This window comes from Prionailurus bengalensis, chromosome B2 (genome assembly GCF_016509475.1).
Source record: "Prionailurus bengalensis isolate Pbe53 chromosome B2, Fcat_Pben_1.1_paternal_pri, whole genome shotgun sequence".
Classification (NCBI taxonomy): Eukaryota; Metazoa; Chordata; class Mammalia; order Carnivora; family Felidae; genus Prionailurus; species Prionailurus bengalensis.
In genome coordinates this window covers 100,970,741-100,992,629 of record NC_057349.1, presented here as the reverse complement: position 1 = coordinate 100,992,629, position 21,889 = coordinate 100,970,741, and the positions used below count along the sequence as shown (strand labels likewise).

At 40.0% G+C, this 21,889-nt stretch overlaps 1 protein-coding gene across 1 annotated transcript in view; it reads left to right on the top strand.

Annotated features, from left to right (window-relative positions):
- LAMA4 (laminin subunit alpha 4) overlaps positions 1-20,289 on the top strand; it is a 144,312-nt gene extending 124,023 nt beyond the window's left edge. The window contains 10 exon segments of the mRNA XM_043592150.1: positions 908-1,072; positions 2,508-2,661; positions 7,562-7,749; positions 9,204-9,393; positions 10,271-10,426; positions 12,003-12,162; positions 13,499-13,629; positions 14,752-14,845; positions 15,317-15,436; positions 19,827-20,289. Of these exon segments, the coding sequence (XP_043448085.1) occupies positions 908-1,072; positions 2,508-2,661; positions 7,562-7,749; positions 9,204-9,393; positions 10,271-10,426; positions 12,003-12,162; positions 13,499-13,629; positions 14,752-14,845; positions 15,317-15,436; positions 19,827-19,972 (1,504 nt within the window). The 3' untranslated portion in view covers positions 19,973-20,289.
- Positions 20,290-21,889: the final 1,600 nt, after the last annotated feature.

Genomic DNA, 21,889 nt, shown 5'->3' with positions numbered 1-21,889 from the left:
CAGACGTTCTTGGGGGAAGTACCTACACATAGTACTTCCTAAATGGATTTCAGTGTTTTGCACATAGAAGGAGATCAGAAAACATTGATTTCATTTGGATTTTAATTAAACAATTGAGGGGAGCCTGGGTGGCTCAGTCGGGGAAGCGTCAGACTCTTGATTTCAGCTCAGGTCACAATCTCATGGTTCATGAGTTCAAGCTCCACGTTGGGCTCCACGCTAACAGTGCAGAGCCTGCTTGCGATTATCTCTGCCTCTCTCTGTCCATGCCTCTCTCTATCTCAATAATAAATAAATAAACATTAAAAAATAATAGAAGCAAGAAAGCAAGAAAGGGAAAGAGAAAGAAAGAACTTTACATTTATGGCCATATTTTGAAAGCTCTAACTTTAGTTTTTAAATGTGTAATACTGAATTTCTTTTTTATAAGAAGAAAGCTTTCTAGAATAAGAAATAAATTTCTTTTTGTACAGCTGCAATTCTGTATCCATTTCTGTGGAGCCCGCCCATTACAAAAAAAAAAATCATTAATAAGCCTTTCTAGAGTCCATTTCCAATCACAATCAAAACCATTCAATGTGCTTTTCAATGAAAACGGTCTCCCCAGATGTGATTAAATAATCACCATGAGTTATGTTTGTCTTTTCCACCTCCCACCCCCCCACACACACAAAATGCTCATGACTAGTCATCTGAACTTTTTGTTTTTAGAGGTCTAGAGAGACTTTTCTGCATATCAAAATATTCATCTATTTTATCCTGGGCCTCATGACGAGTCTGGCAAATTGCTATCTTTTCACTGGCCAGAATGTTCTATTTCAATTTCATAAGAAAACCTGTAACCTGGAATGGAACTCAAGGTAAAATGGTAGCCAGGTAGTGTCTAAAGAAGCTTTTTCCTTTGCAGATATGAACTAATAGTAGATCAAAGCAGACTTGGGAGCAAGAACGCTCCCAAAGAGAAGGTGGAACAGACGCAAGCAAGTGAAAAGAAGTTTTACTTCGGTGGCTCACCCATCAGTCCCCAGTTTGCTAATTTCACTGGCTGTATAAGTAATGCCTACTTTACCAGGTATAACATTTTTATTATTCATTAATTCTGCATGATTGATTAAAAAGAGGTCAGGTCAATAATGAAAGTATTTACACTGTTAAAACTGAGAGCTATGAGGGCGCCTGGGTGGCTCAGTCAGTTAAGCGACCGACTTTGGCTCAGGTCATGATCTCACGGTTCATGGGTTCAAGCCCCACGTTGGGCTCTGTGCTGACAGCTCAGAACCTGGAGCCTGCTTCAGATTCTGTGTCTCCCGCTCTCTCAGTTCCTCCCCTGCTCATGCTCTGTCTCTCTCTGCCTCTCAAAAAATAAATAAATGTTAAAAAAAAAAAAAAGACTGAGAGCTATGAAATTTAGGAGAAACAGTAGAGGGTAGTCATTACAAGCTCTCATGTGCTCGGGCAACTGACATACTTGTTTGTGTGTAGGTTTCTTGCCTTTAAACTTCTGTATGACCTTGGCGTAGTCAGCCTTTGTTTCTTCTCCACCTAAATGCAGATAATAATAACGCCTGCCTCCTTGTTATGACAATTAAATGAGATAGTGTGCAGAAAGCACCTGGCATACAGCAAGCTGTAAATATTAGATGCAATTAATGAGAAAGAATGAAATCTGGCCGTTGTAGCATCCTGGATGGAACTGGAGAGTATTATGCTGAGTGAAATAAGTCAGGCAGAGAAAGACAGATGCCATATGTTTTCACTCATATGTGGATCCTGAGAAACTTAACAGAAGACCGTGGGGGAGGGGAAGGGAGCAAAAAAAAGGTTACAGAGAGGGAAGGAGGCAAACCATAAGAGACTCTTAAATACTGAGAACAAACTGAGGGTTGATGGGGGGGTGGGGGAGAGGGGAAAGTAGGTGATGGGCATAGAGGAGGGCACCTGCTGGGATGAGGATAATATATCTATATCTATATCTATATCTATATATAGATATATACACATATACATAATATATATATACATATACATATACATATATATATATGATGCAATTATGTCCATACTTATTATTAACGGTGTAGTACAGAGCAACATACCCAAATCCTTGTTAGAAGTTTCAGAAAGTCTCCTTAACTTTAAACAAAGACATTAATCTGGGTCCTTAACAAAGACAATAAGGGCTCCCTGACTACAAGAACAGGCAAGGGAGGAACTTAATACAGATCTAGTAACACAGAGGCAGTACCAATCACCCAGTGTGATCAGAGAAAAGGTGTTCATCTGTCAGAATGTGCTAGTGTCAGGCACAATCATCCATTCCTTGTCACATGGTTGGGTAAAGGTTTCTGATGAAGATTGTGGTTGATAAAGAAGGACCCATCACACACACACACACACACACACACACACACGCACACATTTTAATTGCCAAAGGACTTTCACTTCCATAATTTCCATCGCGTAATTCTGAACAGTATTTTAAGGGTTTTTTTCCATCTGTTGTGTAGGTTGGATAGAGATGTGGAGGTAGAAGATTTTCAGCGGTACTCTGAAAAGGTCCACACTTCTCTGTATGCGTGTCCTATTGAGTCTTCGCCATTGTTCCTCCTTTACAAAAAAGGCAAAAATTCCTCAAAGCCCAAACCAAGTCAGAATAAAAAGGTAAAAGACAATGCCGTGCCAAATCCTCAGCTGCCCTCGTATTCCATGCACACAATGCTAGACACTGATGCTTTATAAAATTTCCTCCAGTTTGCAACTGTGCGCCTACGAAAGGCAGGATTCTTCTAGCACCCCGTATTATTGTTTACCAGCTTTGGTGTATCAATCTTTGCTCCCAAAGAAACATTTTGAATCGGCTTTTACTGTGTACTTCCAACTGCTTCTCATTGCCGGGGTTAAAATTGCTCGTTACTTAATACCGTAATTCTCCTTACCATTTGCTTTGGTGTAGCAATCTTGGGCTTCTGCCACAGTCTTGGATCTCATTAAAGTTTCTGATCTTATCCTGTTTTCCTCCTTCCTTGACCTTCACTTCAACCACCCACAGGCATGGTTGATCTGTGCCATCGCCTGATGCTGCTGCATCATCGAAATCTTTTGAGTTCTTAAACTGCATCCCCTGACTACTGTTCTTTCTCGTTCATTTACTTCCAGCACATACATTAGGTGCCTTCATTGCAGATGAAACTCTTAAGTCCTTCCCATTCTTTCAAGCTAATCCTCCCCACCCATCTTCCTGGCCCAGTTTTAACAATGCACTCGGGTGCCACTCCTCCCCCACCCCAACCCGGTCCAAGCCACCATCATCTCCCATTTGAGCTTTGCCATAGGCTCCCAACAGGCCTCTCTGCTTCCATCCACTTCTCTGATGCTCTATCCTCTGCACAACAGCCGCATGCTTATAAATATGTCATATCGTGTCACTCTCCTGCTCAAAGTCCCCCCCACCCCCAACTGCACTCAGAGCAAAAGCTCCAGGCCCTATGATGTCTGAAGAGGCTCTATACCATCCAGGCCCCTTTCCCTCACTCACTCTCCTGCCCACACTAGAAGGAGCCATGCGCACTGCTGCAGGAAAGTCTTTCTTTCCGCCTGGACCACTCTTCCCCGAAATAGCTGCACGAACAACTCCCTCCAGGATTGCCCACTTTTCATGTGTTCAGGGAGGCCTGACTTAACCCCCTATTTCATACCAGCTGCCTTTTGCCTTCCACTGGTACTACCTACCTCCTTTGCCTCTCCTAGTTGTCCTTTTTTCCATAGCATTTTGTCATTTTAATTTATTTAGTGACTGTATTATGTTTACTATTTACTCTCTGCTTCCTCTGCTAGACTGCAAGCTTCCTTTTTTGTTGTTGCTCACTGATGTGTCCTAAGAGCCTAGAACAATTCACATAATAGGTGTTCAAGAAATATTTAGTGATCTATATCATAGGGTCGTTATAAAGATTAAATGAGGTGGTCCGTGAAAAGCCCTGGCACAAGGCCTGGCATAGAGCAAACATTCAGTGAATATTAGCTGTTATATCTCTACAGAGCCTTGTGAATGTGTCTGGAGGACCAGTTCCTAAAAGTGGGATTGCTTGGCTTAAGGGAATGTGCGTTCTCAATAATGAGATTATTTTACTCCCACAAACAGCACTTGAAAGAACCTATTGTCTTTCACAATAGCTAACACTGGATGTGATCAAATTTTTATAATTTTGCCAATCTAACGGACAGATACGGCATCTCATTGTGGTTTTAATCTGCACTTCTTTGAATGCTAGTGAGGCTGAGCATCTTTTAGAGGAAGAACTGATTTCTCTCCAAGACTGGCTGGCTTCTGAGCCATCAGCAAGAGGAAAGCATCGCCCCACCCTCCCGCTTCTGGCTTCTGATGGTTTTGCACTGGCCGTTATACATTGAGCACTTCCCTGTAGATTTCAGCTTGCATGGACCACTTTTTAGAACCCCCAAGCAACTTCTCCTTGGTTCACACATGATTTATCAATGTAAATAGAATAATTTCATTTATGTATAATCCAAAGTTAGTAATTTTTCAGGATCCTTTCCTGAATTTCACACAGAAGACTTTTTTAAGTGATTCAGGCAGAGAAATAATTTCATTGACTTCTATGAAGGCTTTTACTAGAAGATAATATAAAGGAGTCTTCAGAGGAGACCATGAGGCTCCGATGAAATATTTCTGTCACCTTGTCACAGTGATGCTAAAATGTTTATCCTGAAATTGTTCAGCTGGGACTTGAGCACGGGTCAGTGGATCCTATGCAATAGGTTAATACAGGCTGATGAGGAGAACCAACCTTCTATGGCATACACCCAACCCCTTTAAATGAATACAGTTTTCTATTTGAAGCTGTCCATCAAATGTAGTTTCCTAACAAATACTCATAGTCTCAAGGGTATAATAAACAGCCCTTGGAACTATTGACACAAACTTTTCAATAGTATAGGAAACCTCTTAGCCTTTCTTGTAAAGTCTTAGAAATTCAGCTTCAGAATAACAGATACAGAAGCACTTTAGATTCCACTTATATTAGAATGCCAAATGTTTGCTAATCTTCTCTCATATTTACCCTTGTATCAATAGATTCTTAAATACCTACCAAGAAAAGCTTGTGGCCTTCGGTTTAATTTTTTATCAAGGCCAATTCATAGCAATTTTGGCTTATAACAACTTATTTTCACAGTAACTTCCTAATAGTCCATTTTATGAATATGTTATAATTTATTTAACCATTAATAGACTTCAGTGCTTTCTAGTTTTCTTCATTTATGGGTGAATACCATGGTACATTAATCTTTGATTTTGTTGCTGAATAAACTTCTATGAAATATTCTTAGAGGTAGACTTATTGGGTCAAGTCAAACTACTTTCCAAAACAGGAACAGCGATTTATACTCCCCCATGAGTACGTAAGAATACCTGTCTTACTGCCTATGTTCTATCCTGAAAATTTTTCATAATCTCTATGTTTTTAAATTTAATTGGGAACATAGTTTCTCAGGTGGTGTTTAGTGTGACAATGAAGATTTTATATATTAGACATCAATTCTGGAGTATTGGCCAACATTCCAGAGAATTGATCCCTACACATAGGGCAACCCAGTATATTAGGTATGTGACCTCATCTACCTGGATGTAGGTGTTTGGACCAGGGTAGATTATTTGAACTAAGCTGGGCTATCAGATTCCTTTCCTTAGAAACTTAGAATCCGGAGACACCTGTCTAGGCTGGTCATTGAAGAGAAAACATGGAAGATCTCTATATTAATCATGCACAAGAAAGAAAGCTGCTTTATAGAAAGAGAAAAGGCAGAAAGCTGTCCTGTAGAGAAAGAAAAATGAAAGCAGACAGTCTGAGAAAAACAAAGCTGAGATACCAGAAACATTTGGAAGAGAAGTATCTTGATTCCTCCTACTTTTCCAATTCCTGATTCTTGCCTCTGGTAGGACCCTGCTATACTGTACTATCTTCTCTGGGATTGTGTTAAGATACTTCTATATCCCTATAACACATTACCGTCCTTTTTCTTAAGTAGCTCGAATACTTTGGCTGTTATCTGAAACAAAAGAAACTTAGTGAATTGAAATAGACCCTCAGAGAAAAAAATTACAGTAATGTAGTCAAAGTCTAGCGGGTTCAGGTTCCCCACACATACAGCTATTTTAGGATAGTAAACTGAGACTCTGTATTATATGATAATGAAGTAATTAAGTTATACTTGTCTTCTTTATTACTTATTATTATTATTATTCAGAGCATATATCCACAGAGGATTTAGAGTATTTGGTTGCCAGATTAATAACCAGAGTTTATTAATTTTTGCAGCTGACAAGAGACAGAGCCTAGTCTATGTGTTCCCACACTGAAGCAGAAAAAGGCAGGGCTGGTAACTTGAGACCGTCATAGTCCGATAGTCCATTGCTTTGCTGACCCCTGTAGTTGATTCACAGTTGTTCTCTTCCCATAGCTAAGTGGATGCACAGACTGAGACAGCGAGATCCTCTCCATAGGAATGGAAAGAAGGAGGAACCAGAGTGGAGGGTCCCCAAACCCCCACCGACCACTCACCCCCACGCTCCCGAAAAACAAAACCCCATCCTCCAGCCAGTCATCTAAAGTCCTTTCCATCTGGCAACAGCCTGTCTTCCACTTTGCTATCTAAGTGTCTGCTTTTTCAAATCAATTTTCAGTTCCTTAAAAAAAAAAAGGGAGCCATTTCCCACTCACCTTTCTCTTCCACACCACACACTGCCCGTGGAGGGCATGCAGAATCACTCATTTCCTTCCAGGTCGTTTCTACCTATTAGGTCTTCAATAAACATTGCTGGAGTAAATGAATAAATGTCTGATCAGATTTATTTTCATTTACTTTAATTTTGCTTCAGAAACTAAGGCTAGACAACCGTTCCATGTTAGCCTGTAGTCTCAAAGCTCTAAATTTTAAAATGAACAGCGCAATTTAAGAGCACAAAGTAATTTTTAAGTATTGCTCCATACCTTGTCGCATAAACGTTTACTACCTATCTCATCACCAAAAATGCTCTTAGATATGTTGACGGTGTTACTGAGTATGTTAACTTTTTGCACAGCATGCATAAATAATAATCTGTGTGTTAAAGAAATACCGTTGTCTATGATTTGAGGCCTTTGTTGATCGATTCTCTCAGCATTCTTTTATTGTCAATATTTCCCTTTTCCGCCATTCGTTAAGATGTGCATTTAATTTAAATGCTGCAGCCAGTTACCTCTGTAGCTTCAGGTTAGCTCTACTTTACCATCACAGACTAGAATTTTGGATTTGTTAATACGCTGCGTTGTTGTTGTTGGTTGATTTTAATGCCACAGCTACTGCTATCATTTGCTTAAGGAAAGAGAGGGGCCTACTATTTGATGAATGGAAGATCCACAAAGAGTACACATTTTCCTTCCTATTTTGTTATGATGATGATGATGATGATGATGATTAACAATAAAGAAATCACAAATGAACTTTTGCTGCTAGTATATCACTTGTATCCCTTAATATGATTTATTTCCTATTCTTATAGGGAGAAAAAAGTAAAGATGCGCCTTCAGGGGATCCTGCCAGCCTGAAGTTCCCAGAGCGGAATGCTCCAAGAGATTCCTACTGCCACCTTTCCAACAGTCCTAGAGCAATAGAGCACGCCTATCAGTATGGAGGGACCGCCAACAGCCGCCAAGAGTTTGAACACTTAAAAGGAGATTTTGGTGAAAAGTAAAGTAACACACTGTCCCTTCCAGAAACTTAATGCTATGGCTGGCCTTCATCCTTGTTTGCCATAGCCATCTTTTTCTTACGATCTTTCCTTTCTGTGCCACCTTAATCCTATTGTTTTATCATCAAAATAACGCCACATAGTACATGATTCATGATGCCCAATAAATTACATTCTATGTGACTTTCTTCCCAAAAGTAAGATGCGAACGGCAGCATTCTCCTAGGAGTTGGCTGCATTGTATCAAAAAAGAAAGATAATCAAAGAAAGAAACATGGGGCAAATTTCAAATGACTCATCTTCTAACCTTGATATTACCTTCCTTCCCCCATAGAAATCGCTTTCAGATTGAGAGTGGGGGTGTCTCTGAACTACTGGAAGGTTAATAAGGAAAGACACTGAAGACACAAAACCACTGTATCTCCACTAACCCTCACGCTATCTGTAAAGCCCAGCACCTCTTCCCAGTATTCTGCAAATCTCCAGGTTACTGAGTACTTTTAAAGACTTCTTTAGGGGCGCCTGGGTGGCTCAGTCGGTTAAGCGTCCGACTTCAGCTCAGGTCACGATCTCGCGGTCCGTGAGTTCGAGCCCCGCGTCGGGCTCTGGGCTGATGGCTCAGAGCCTGGAGCCTGCTTCCGATTCTGTGTCTCCCTCTCTCTCTGCCCCTCCCCCGTTCATGCTCTGTCTCTCTCTGTCTCAAAAATAAATAAAACGTTAAAAAAAATAAATAAATAAAGACTTCTTTAGTGTTAGTACCCAAATATCCTTATATAGGTCTTATATCCCTTTCAAACCTTCATAGAAGCAATGCATTCAAAAAGAAACCTCTACTGCCTTCTAACTTGCTGTCTCCCTAATAGGCAGTATCAGTATTTTATGTTCATTGGGAAGAATTTAAAGTTAAATCAAACTAGAAATTAGCCTAATAAATGTATCTTATCTATCTGGCCTGGAGACAGATGTCTAGAAAGTTTTGTTTAATTCCTACACATTCTGGTGACTGTTTTTAACAGGTGATATCTATTGATTCATTTTTACTGGGAAATAGAAAATGAACCTGTATTTTAGATATTACACAAATGATATTGTTTCTGTGCAAATTTTTATATGCACATTCATTCCTGACTAGCACTTTTTGTCCATGTGAGTAAACTCAACACAACCACATTTTCAAACTAAGACGCACTCTGATCCATAAGTGAAACAATGCTTCCTTAAATGTAGAATGTAGCCCTGCCGTATAAAGAAGCAGGGAAAGATTTACATTTTTTGAGTTAATCACGCTTTCCCAATAGCCATTAATTAATACTAAGGTATAATTAGAAGGAATGATGCTTAGGATTTGATAGAATGGCTACTCATTCTTCCTTACACTCTGTTTCTGTGGGAAACTAGAGATCACCGTCAGTCTCATTTTACAGATAGTAAGCTTTTTCTTTTCCTTTACCAGATCTCAGTTTTCCATTCGTCTGAAAACTCGTTCCTCCCATGGGATGATTTTCTATGTCTCAGATCAAGAAGAGAATGACTTCATGACTCTATTCTTGGCCCATGGCCGCTTGGTTTTCATGTTTAATGTTGGCCACAAGAAACTGAAGATTAGAAGCCAAGAGAAATACAATGATGGAGTGTGGCATGATGTGAGTTGAAGGCTGAGAATATTATTATGAGCAAATATTCACCATTGTCAAATGGACTGACATTAATGCCCTAGTGGTCTCTCTAGAAATACCCACTTTAAAATTCTATTGCCATGTGCTCAGAGTTCAATTTTGAAAACTTTTTAAAATTCCTTATAAAAATCTTGAAGCATAGTATTAAAATGAGTGTAATTTTTTAGCGTAATTATTTTCACCAAAGGACCAATGGCAAACATAAACTGAAGTTTAATTTCTAATGAATTTTCACTTGTTTCTTTCCCACTGCCTGTAAGTTTCTCAATTTTAACAGCAATTGCTGAGTGTCTTTTATGGGCTAAGCTGTGGAAGATACAAAGCAAAGAGTAAATCGCTTAGTCAGGAAGATAGAATAACCACTGGGAGACTATCTAAATATTGATGCAAATCAATGTTATGTAATGGAAAGAGTAAGAAATGTAAGATGCATGACAATTAATTGCAATAAGTTTAGGAGAGGGAGAAAGCAAGTGGGCTGGTCAGCGGGGAAGAGCTTCATTGAGAACTCTACTAAATATGTATAAGCTGTATTCAGAAATTCAGCCTGTCACTTTAAATCAAGCTTTAAAGGAGAAAACTAAACCCTCGACCTTCAGAGAAAGGACCAGTATTTTATTTTTTTTCTCAATGGTATCATTTTTTTTTAATATGAACTTTATCGTCAAATTGGGTTCCATACAACACCCAGTGCTCATCCCAACAGGTGCCCTCCTCACTATTTTAAAGAACTGCTGCAGATTTCCCACAGTACTGTAACACCAAAGGTAGAAAGAGGCAACCCAGCCTTCCCCCCCAATCTTGGGATATACTTGAGATGTGGTCTTTTCTTTCTCTCCATCAGGTGATATTTATTCGGGAAAAGAGCAGCGGCCGACTGATAATTGATGGCCTCCGAGTCCTAGAAGAGAGTCTTCCTCCTACTGCAGCTGCCTGGAAAATAAAGGGTCCTATTTATTTAGGAGGTGTGGCTCCTGGAAGGGCTGTGAAAAATGTCCAGGTAAGCTAGGCATGACCAGGTAGAGCCACTGACCTTTAGAGCTGGAAGATTCTTTCATCTAGGCCCTTGTTTTACAATCAGCCAACTGGCAAGAGTGAAACTGGAGTTTCGCTGGATATAGGCTATCAAAGTGAGGACTGTCCCAGGGGGTGTCTGTCTTGCCTCTGGCATTACAAAGTCAGGAGTGATCTTTTGATTCTATGGTAGAGGGGAGATGAAAAAGTTTCAGAGGTATATAAGCTGTCATGAAAAGTTATGCCTCACGGAGATACTTGGTTGGTTGTTCAGCAAGTACCCATGCTTTTAGGAAGAGGGAAGAAAGAAAGAAAGAAAGAAAGAAAGAAAGAAAGAAAGAAAGAAAAAAGGAAAAGGAGAAAGAAAGGGAGAGAGAGAGAGGGAGGGAGGAAGGAAGGTCATTCCATTATATATTATTGAGTGACAAAAAACTTTTGGGCCATTGGGCCCTTATGTAAACTACGATTTCATTTTTGTTTCCTACACACACACATACACACAGACCCGCATGCACACACAATTTGTAAATGTGCAAGGAAGTGTGGTTACTCCTGCAGAAAAGCAGGGGTATAGTAAAAAACATGTTATTTTTACATTTTAAAAGTTAAAATTGCACCTTTACAGAAATATTTAGCAATCAAGGGGATGTATCAAAGGGCTAATTTTTTTCTTAACAAATATAGATTTGACTTTCGCACAAAAGATTAATGCATTTCTAAAATTCCGTAATATATGTGGATAAAGCAAAACAAGGGGGGAGCTTGTGTTATAATTAGATTTTAGGCAACTAGCCCCAATTTCATGACAATCCCTTTAAAAGTAAGGTTTCCAAAGCAGTATAAAATCAGCTGCCCAAAGTGGCCCAAGTTTCAGGTCATGAGGTGCGATAAATGCTCAACCACAAGATCAGGTAATGAAGCCAGAAATGCAAGCTTTCTGCTGCTTACTTAACCATGGTAGACTTAACAGTTAAGAACTTTGTTAGCTGTGGGGCGCCTGGGTGGCACAGTTGGTTAAGCATCTGACTTTGGCCCAGGTTATGATCTCATGATTTGTGGGTTCAAGCCCCACTTTGGGCTCCACACTGACAGTTTGGAGCCTGCTTGGGATTCTCGCTCTCCCCCTGCCCCCCCCCCAACTCATTCTCTCTCTCTCTCTCTCTCTCTCTCTCAAAATAAATAAACTTAAAAAAAAATAATTTTGCTTGCCCTCATCAGCATCAGGTGATCTTGGGCCAGCTGTCATCCTTGAAGGAAAACAAACTAGGATCCTTCCAATATTTAATTTGAAAGCCAAAGCTGCAATTTATTTTGTCATAGCGTATGTGAAAACTTTCATAGCTAATTACTGCAGGCTGACAGTCTCAAATACAAAATCCCGGCTTCAAAGAACCAGTTGAGAAGCTACTCCCTAGAAAACAACTGATCCTTCAGATAGCTAAGATAACACGACGAGGAACTGCTTCATTTCTCTCGGGACTCGAGTCCCTTCCTTTTGTTTCCCTTTGGTGCACCTGTGAGTGTTGAGAAACTAGATTTTAAGGAATGTCTTCTTCTCTCAGATAAACTCAGTCTACAGTTTCAGCGGCTGCCTCAGCAATCTTCAGCTCAACGGGGCCTCGATCACCTCTGCATCTCAGACATTTAGCGTGACTCCTTGTTTTGAAGGTCCGATGGAAATGGGAACGTACTTTTCAACAGAAGGAGGATACGTGGTTCTAGGTAACAGTGACTTCCGCGCAGAACATGAATCATGAAACCCTTCTCTCCTGGAGGTGGCTGACAGGGATCTTGGGCTCAGAGTTAAAACTTCAGAATGCCAAACTCAGCCCTAGGAAATGGCTTCTTTTCACAACAATCGCCTTTCTCGCCTCCTGCCCTGCCAGACCGGTCATGTACGTCCGTCCCTGTTTGCTTCCCCTGACCAGAGCTTCTCCACAGCTGCCACAACTCTGATGTAGACCATCTGGGCTCTTTTAGAATCTCCTGTGCTGCTCTGTGGTCTAACCTGGGTCAACTCTTAGCCACCCTGCTCTCGTCCTTCTCTGCTGCCTCTTAGCATGACCCGTTGTCCCTACCAAAGGAAGTTCCACTTCCTCCCTTTGCCCTGCATCCCCACCCTTCAGAAATTTTGTGTCTGGATTTTTAGTCTCCTCACCTATTACTCTGTCATTCATTGAACCAAGCTGTTATTGTATACCTCCAGTATGTCAGTACCTGTGCCGAGGGATGGAACGTGATAGTTCTGAAAATAAATACATAAAGCCCTAACAGACTACATGCAATCACCATCCAAGCCACCCCAACAAATATTCCATAGAGCAAACGTTAGGCATGGCAGTGCAGCCAAGTGCAGGTCTTGGAGTGAGCTCGGACGTTCTCAAAAAGAGTTCATTTTCTTGCATCACTGCAACAGCAGCTCCTAACTGCTTCTACTGCTCTCACGTTTCCTTTCCTCTGAAGTGCTCTGCAGTCCTGGTGGCAGTTACCTTTATTAAAACTTATTTTAAAATACAGACCTGATCAAGTCCACTCCCCTGAGCAAAATAAAGGCAACCTTCCCTGCGTGAGCTCTAGCGCCCTTCCCCCCCCCCCCAGGGCTCCCCACTCGCCAGGCCTCCCTCTACCCTTGCAGGGGACAGCCCAGCCACCCTGGCCTCCACAGGGCTCCCCCAAATGTCCCAGGCTCTGTACTCGTGTCCAGACCGCTTCCTCCGCCCAGGTTGCTCTTTTCTCCTCCTCACTTGGAAGTGTTAAGTGGTCCCGCTGGCCGGAATCAGTTTCTCCTCCACTGAGTTCCCATAGCCATGGTGCCTTTTCCACATGCTGCCCCCAGCCACACACCCCACGCCGCCCAGCAGGAGTGGGGTGCTAGTTATCTCGGACCCCATGGGGCTTGCCACCGTGTGTCTGACATGGGAGATACCACTTTCTGCTTTACCGATAGAAAAATCTGCCAAACTTTCAAAAACAGGTATAAAAATACATAATTACAAAATCACACCATGGTTGCAAAATTTAGGTGGCTGCTTTTGAGAGCTAACGTTTCTCTCCACAGATGAGTCTTTCAATATTGGACTGAAGTTTGAGATTGCATTTGAAGTCCGTCCCAGAAGCAGTTCCGGAACCCTCGTTCATGGCCACAGTGTCAGCGGAGAGTACCTAAATGTTCACATGAAAAAGGGGCAGGTAGTGTGGGAAAAGTTGTTTTAATAGACCATCTCCTTTGACCTTGGATTCTAGATCTGAAGCAGATTTATGTCACAGAATTAGTTCATCAATCTTTCCTAAGGGGGAAAAAAAAAACCCAATAGGGAAGCTATACGTGGAATTTAAATGCAGGCAGTACTCAGATTCAGACTCATAGTTGGGAACTGATTTGATTAGAGCAAAGAGCCATGAAAATGTGACAAAGCTAAAAAAAAAAAAAAATCATCAACAAAATGGAATTAAAAGATTGTAATAAAAGAAAGCATTTTTACAACAAACGAGAGCAGCAAACATATCCAGCTGTCAAAATGAACTCTAAAGCATCTTTCTCTACAATATATGTGCATACCAGATGTGTATATGTGCATATATGTACATAAACATATATATTCTTTTCAATTGCTAGAAATCAAAAAATTGTTATAGTTAAACACCACTTTCATCCTTAAAAATTATGACTAAAGAACATTCATGAAAGTGTTTGAATAAATATTAAAGAAAAAGCAGCATATTTTCATTTATGTCCCTAACTTAATAGAACTGATTTTTTTTTTAAATTCTGGTACTAGTAAAACATATACTAGTTTATGTTAAACTAGTGTACTAGTTTACTAGTTAAACTAGTATACTAGTTTACTATAGATACGATAAAATCCTTATAATGGCACTTACTGTGTGTCAGGAACTGTTCTAAATGTTTCATATGGACTAACTCATTTAACCCCCCACCCCCCAGTGGCTCTGTGAGGTAGGTTTTACAAATGAGGAAACAGAGGCACAGAGTGAGGTGACTGGGGCACTGGGTACGAACCCAGGCAGTCTGGCTCCACCAATACCTTAACCTGCTTTGCAGAACACATTCCGTCTTTTGAAATTAAAGGAATTTATGCTATTATCTTCTTGTCCCTCTCCCCCAGCTTCTCTCCTGTGTCATTATTTTGTCCTCTCCTAGGAACAGTTTACTCTCTATAGCCTACCAAAGAGTGACCCCTTGTGTTCACATTGCAAAGCTAATTGTTGCATGTGGTGAATTTAAGAAATCTAGTTTTATCAGGAGAAGGAGAGATGAAATTAGATAATCATGTTCCCTGTCTTTTGCAGGTCATAGTGAAAGTCAACAATGGCATCCGAGACTTTTCCACCTCAGTAACACCCAAGCAGAGTCTCTGTGATGGCAGATGGCACAGAATTACAGGTGAGGAAAACGGAGTGTCCTGGGCTTCCTTTGTAAAGAGAGCCTCCACTCCCATGTGTGGAGTGATGGCTTGGGAGAACTTAGACTACAACTCATATGATAAAATAGGGAATGGATGATAGTCTAAACGTGGCCAAGAAAAAAAAAATCACATGTTACCGTAGATATTGAATCCACACGTTATTTGAACATTTGAATACTGCCAAAATGGTCTTAAGGGGTTGTTTAAATAATGCACAATTTATGGAGCAAAAGAAAAGTAGGAGAAAGAGTATCCTAAATATTCTCTCTTTCACAGGAAAATGTTACAGTGATTGCTCGGTTAGACGTTGAAGTTTACAATGATATAGAAGAAAGTGTGAGGTTTATTCTGGAACAAATATAAGCCATTGCTGTTATAAATGAGTCCCTTTCGTGTGAAGATTAATCATTCCAGTGTCGTTTTTCACCGGCCTTTTCCTTGTATTTCAGTTATTAGAGATTCAAATGTGGTTCAGTTGGATGTAGACTCCGAAGTCAACCACGTGGTTGGACCCCTGAATCCAAAACCAGTTGATCACAGGGAGCCTGTATTTGTTGGAGGTGTTCCAGGTAAGAGCTATTTAAAAGGGACAAGTTTCCAAATCCAAAAAACAGTAAGTTCTCATTATTGTTATTATAGTATTAATTATTGAGCCATATGTTTTCCTAATTCACCTCCAAGGATTTTATATACAATGTCCTTTCATAGGAACAAGTATAGAACTACGCTCCAGACTCCTACCTTGTAGATATTACTCTCCCTTTGCTATATGTGTTATTTTTTTTTTCTCTTTTCCGTTTCTCAGATCCACATAGTGAAACACACACCCTACTTTTTTCTCTAACACAAAGAAAACCCATTGACTAATACTGCTCTAAGATCTAAGAATCTTGAGGGACTAAAAGTTTGCTGGTAATTACTTCCCTTCCTTACTAAGAAAGAAGTTCTTTCTTACTGAGAAATACACAGTTCTCCTTGTCCAAGATTAGTCTGAATTGTGAAAACAGCTGCAGACCATAAGTTCTTTTGTCCCTATGTAGTGACAGTCCCAAAGAGAGGTTCCCAGCTGCCATCCTGCAAACATCATCAGTAACATTGCTGCTGGAACAACCCAGGATGGTCACAGAAGGACTCTCAGGGACCCCCCACAATTGTTTTAAACCTCCGGAGCAGGGACCATGACCTATTGAAAGTGTTTGTTTCACACATTTAACTAACTTGGAAAAAAACTGAATGTTAAAGCTAAAGAGAGAGAGAGAGATAAGGAGAAACCCCAGCTTTTACATCTGGAATTTGGTAGGGATTTTAAGGAAAAACTTAACATGGTTTTTCCTTGTGTGCTATCTAGATTATTTTAGACTGACCCATGTAAAGGCAAGTAATACTTTAATGCAGAGAGTGAGAGGGAAAAAAAAAGAGAGAGTGAGAAAACACAGATAAAATTAAGCACCTGACACTGGGTAGTCACAAAATCATACCATCAAAGCACTCCTCTGCTTTGTAACATGAATTTTGCAAATACTAGTATTGACAATAACAGTAACTCACTGATGAAAGAGTTGAGACCTTCCTCTTCTTTACGTCCACTATCCGCGCCCATCTCCATTCCCCAGCCCTCTCCTCTGGCTCCGGGCCGCGGTTCTCAAAGGGATTCTGGCAAAGGCCCCCACTGAACTTCCTGCAGGCGGTACATAAGAAGTGTCAATTCTTCTGTTTCTGTACATTGCCTTCTTCCTGGAAACCACAACGTGGTTTAACATATTTCACACGTTCCCAAGAGCGTGCAACACCAAATTTAGCAAGGCCCTTGATCCTCTGGCCCCTCCTTACCCCTGCCTCTGGGGTCTCTCCACACCTTCTGAGACGTACAGTTTTCTGAATGCTCAGCGATGCTCTCCTTGCTCCGGGCCTTTAATAGCACACAGGGAAATGTTCTTGCTTCCCTCCCCGCCATACATTTGGAGGAACAACTTCTCCCACTCTTTTCCCAATTTAACCCCTTATTGACCTTTAGGACTCAGCTCCAACCTCTACTTAAACACACATGCCCTGCTCTTCCTAGAATGTGCTACATTTACATATCCCTTTTGTAACACTTAACCACAGACTATTGTTGAACTTCAATAGTATACTCCTGCTGCTAGGGACCCATGACTTCATTCAACACAAAACAAACATTTACGGTCTACTAAGCACTGTGCTGGGCTCCCAGAGAAGGACAAAACAAGCACGGCCCACCTTCATGGAACTGACAGTATTTGTTCTTTCTTTTGCACCAAAGTGCTTTACTCTGTCATTCAAACAAGTATTTCTCCTTGATTTTTGTCTCTTTTCGGAGTGTGATCCCAGCATTACACACTGCCATCATCTCCCACTACAAGAGCTGCTAAGCTCCATAGGCTGGGTGGGAAAGGTGGACCTGAAGCCAGACTCAGCCTGCCTGAGGCATATAATGAACAGCAAATTTTAGCTAAGGAGCCCGCACACAGGAACTAATGGGCCAGGGGGAGCTAACCACCAGCCCACTGCACCATTACAGCTTTTAATTCCATCTAGGAAACGTGCCAGCAAGGCTAGAACGAAAGCAATTATAATTTAAGCTGAATGTCATTAATTACATCACATTGAGCTGTTCAACATTAATTCCACTAAAATCACATCAGAAACCGAGGCATGAAAAAGAATAACTAAAGGAAATTTAGGCATAAATAAACCTCTTGTTTGGAATCCTATTGGAATTCCAACCAGTTCTCTTCTATCATGCAGAACCCTGATAACACTATTTCTATCAATAAAAAGTTAATGCATTTAATGAACTATATTCCCCAAAGTCAATTTTATTGTATAATTTAAAATTCAAAATTAGAAATTAAAAAAAATTATGGGAATGGAAGCTGGTACAGCCACTCTGGAAAACAGTATGGAGATTCCTCAAAAAACTAAAAATAGAACTACCCTACGACCCAGCAATTGCACTACTAGGCATTTATCCACGGGATACAGGTGTGCTGTTTCGAAGGGACACATGCACTCCCATGTTTATAGCAGCACTATCAACAATAGCCAAAGTATGGAAAGAACCCACATGTCCATCGATGGATGAATGGATAAAGAAGATGTGGTATATACATACAATGGAGTATTACTCGGCAATCAAAAAGAATGAAATCTTGCCATTTGCAACTACATGGATGGAACTAGAGGGTATTATGCTAAGTGAAATTTGTCAGTCAGAGAAAGACAAAAATCGTATGACTTCACTCATATGAGGACTTTTAGAGACAAAACAGATGAACATAAGGGAAAGGAAACAAAAATATTTAAAAACAGGGAGGGGGACAAAACAGAAGAGACTCACAAATATGGAGAACAAACTGAGGGTTATGGGAGGGGTTGTTGGGAGGGGGAATGGCTAAATGCGTAAAGGGCATTAAGGAATCTACTCCTGAAATCATTGTTGCACTATATGCTAATTTGGATGTAAATTTTAAAAAATAAAAAATAAAATTAAAAAAAAATTTTAATTAAAATAATGTAATCCACACATACACACAGATTTGACTGTTCCTCTACTGCATCCTCTAATAATCTGCATTATTCTATCATAGTCAGGTTTTTAACCCAAGGAATGTTCTTAATACCGTGTTGATTTTATTAATCAGTTACTTAGGGTACTGGGGCACTTTGTTGTCACTACCTACCATAAATTGTGTGGTGAATTATGCAGACCATAATTTCTATATGAATTATTTTCTCTAGATGATGTTCCCCATAAACCAAGGGTGGTAAGCTTGAGCAGAATGAAAAGGCATGTTCTAAAACTAGTTTCCAAAATGGGCAGAAGAAATAGATGTTTCTGCCCCTTACACTCTTTCCTGTTCACTCATTTTTATTCTGGTGATGAAGTACACTGAGCAGCCTTGAAGAATATATATAGTCATACTAATCTAGAGACAAAGGGAATTGATCTCAGCCCCCTTCCAAATCTAAAACTTGATAATTATTCTAAATATGAAATGCTATTTCCATGATTTATTTTCAGTACAAAGCTTCTGCACAGTCTTAATCTACACTGCTTAGAAAACTTATTACAGCTGCTTGATGGTATTTAATTTGCTGTCCTGTTTTATGTTCCTTCCTGAGTTAGTGATTTCGAAGTGTTTTCCGTCTCTTATCTGCTACTGCTCACATAGCTGTTTGTTCATAATAATAAGCTTTGACTAAATGGATTTTAATTCCATGAAATTTCTAAGTCCTCTCAATTGCTTTAAATTATATTGCTTCTATCATCCAACACATTTAATTTTATCTGTACAATTAATAAGCATAAGGCTTCTTCTAGATCTCTAATTAAGATAAGGGGAGAAGGTTCCCCTGGCATTCTGCCGGGCACCTGTGCCCATACAAAGACTAGTCTAATTATCATTATCCCGTTTATAGTTCTCAAACCCTGAGCTCAGAAAAATTAAAATTTAGTTTATATGAATTCATTATTTTCTCATTGTATTTTATGAACTTGGCAAAAATGTGGAGACTTAAAGGCAAAGGGTGATGATACAAATTAAGCAGAAACATGAACCAAGTCTAAAAACAGCGTGGAAGCTAAAATTCCTTTCCCTTTTGTCATTAAATCACACAAAAATAAGTATAGATCCTGAAAATTCACTACTGAAGCTTTATATATAAGTGGTAGATTTCAGCCCTGGAAGACAAACGAAATCTACTCAGAAATTTGATCAGGGAAAACATGGCAAAACTTTAAAATTACCACATGTTCATATTTCTTCAAAGGCAGATAAAGTTCCTGAGAAAAGGAGTCAATTATAATTATATTCCATTTTTGACATGGAAATCATCTTGGTGATGTGAGCAGTTACTATGTATATTTCTGCCCAAGTAATATTTGGACTTGGAATGCCTCACTTGCAATCTTGGGTTTCGTTTCTTTCTTTTTTTCAGAGTCTCTGCTGACCCCGCGCTTGGCCCCCAGCAGACCCTTCACAGGCTGCATCCGTCACTTTGTGATTGACGGGCGGCCCGTGAGCTTCAGTAAAGCAGCCCTGGTCAGCGGCGCTGTGAGCATCAACTCTTGTCCAGCAGCCTGACGCAGCAGAGCAAAACTGCCCCTACGAAGTTCTTGAGAGCACTGAAAGAAACACAAAGCCAGCTGGGAGGAACAGCGACTTTTCCTCCCGGTGGGAGCCTTCATCTAGTTGAGCAGGACTTAAATGAATCGTCAGGGACTGGGTGTTTATTAATAATTTCTTACTTGGATTCTGACCTTGGATCCAAAAGGTCTCCAATGAACAACAAAGGAGTGTTACACTTACTTGTATTATTTCCTGCTGGTGAAATTACTGTTCCTGTTTCTAATAAAATAGAAGGGATCCTAAATAAACACTGGCACACATTTTTTTAAGTATGCCTAGATTCTCAGATTCATCTTTCTTTCAGGGATGGTACTTTGAATTGGATTACACCAGAATATCTGAAGTATACTTTTCTTTATCCTGAAAACATTTACGAATTTATATAAAATCTAAAACTAGAGGACAAGTTTGCTTTTAGCATTTTCATTTGATCAGTATAACAAGGATATTTGGGGTTTATAGCAGTTACAATGTTTAAGAAAATAAATTTCTTTTTTTTTGTTTTTTTAACATATATTTATTTTTAAGAGACAAAGACAGAGAACAAGTGGGGGAGGGGCAGAGAGAGGAGGAGACAGAATCTGAAGCAGGCTCCAGGCTCCAAGCTGTCAGCACAGAACCCAACACAGGGCTCGAACCCTTGAACTGTGAGATCATGACCTGGGCCGAAGTCAAATGCTTGACTGAGCCACCCAGGCACCCCAAGTAAAGTAAATTTCTAACAAATTTTTAGAAAAATGGAAATATAATTTTTTCTAGATAAGAAAAAAAGAGTTAGTTTTCCCCCTTAGTTCTGTATTTTTTAATGTTTATTTTGAGAGAGAGAGAGAGAGAGAGAACACATGCACATGAGCAGGGGAGGGGCAGGGAGAGGAGGAGAGAGAATCCCAAGCAGGCTCCATGATATCAGTGCGAGCCTGACACAGGGCTCTATCTCATGAACTCTGAGATCGTGACCTGGGCCGAGATCAAGAGTTGGACGCTTAACTGACTGAGCCACCCAGGCACTCCCCCCGCCTTATTTCTTTAAAATAAAAATAAAATGGCATGAGGGGAAGCTTCTGTAAGATATTATTACTGTGTGTTCTATAAGAATCATGAAGGATATTACAGCAAAGAAAGTATGACACAATCATAAAATTCTATTTACAAGTATAGAAGTCCTTTTATTAAAAGTTTTTCCCCACATAACTACAACACAATTAGTATTATTTCTAAAATTTTATAATTTTTTAGGTGTCTATACTCATAAAATCTAGAAAAAGTGGGCATGAACAGCTGGTGTAGCATTAAAATGCAGAAACTAAAATAATTATACATGAAAAGATAGTCACCATTGAAGACTGAATGAGAAAAAATAGGCCCTTGTATCAATAGGATTAAAGATAGGTAAAAGGAATAACTTTGGGGGTGGGGGGGAGAAGGCATAAAATATTTTGAGGAATTACTCTGGGAATAAAATAATCTCTGACCTTGGGGAAAAATATATATGTAAATTATTATATAAGATAGGTATCTACACATATTCCCCTGCTACCCTCCTGTCTCACATACATTAGTAATAACATTGAGAATATCCATTAAAGTAGCTAACATCAACTCATCGAAGGATTACTGCATGCCAACCTCCATGATAAGCTAAAGTTTATTTCATTCGATCATTACATTAATCCTACGAAATGGCATTCACAGATAAGCAACCTGAGACTTAGAAAGGTTAGATATATAAATTGTTGTTGGCTGTCACTCAGCTAGACCAAGGAGCCAAGATTCAAAACAAGAGACAGCATAATTATCCCCTTGCTTCCTACCTCCAGAGGACTGTGCTATGAGCTGTTCTCTAAAACTGTGGTCACAAACCCAAATGCCTAT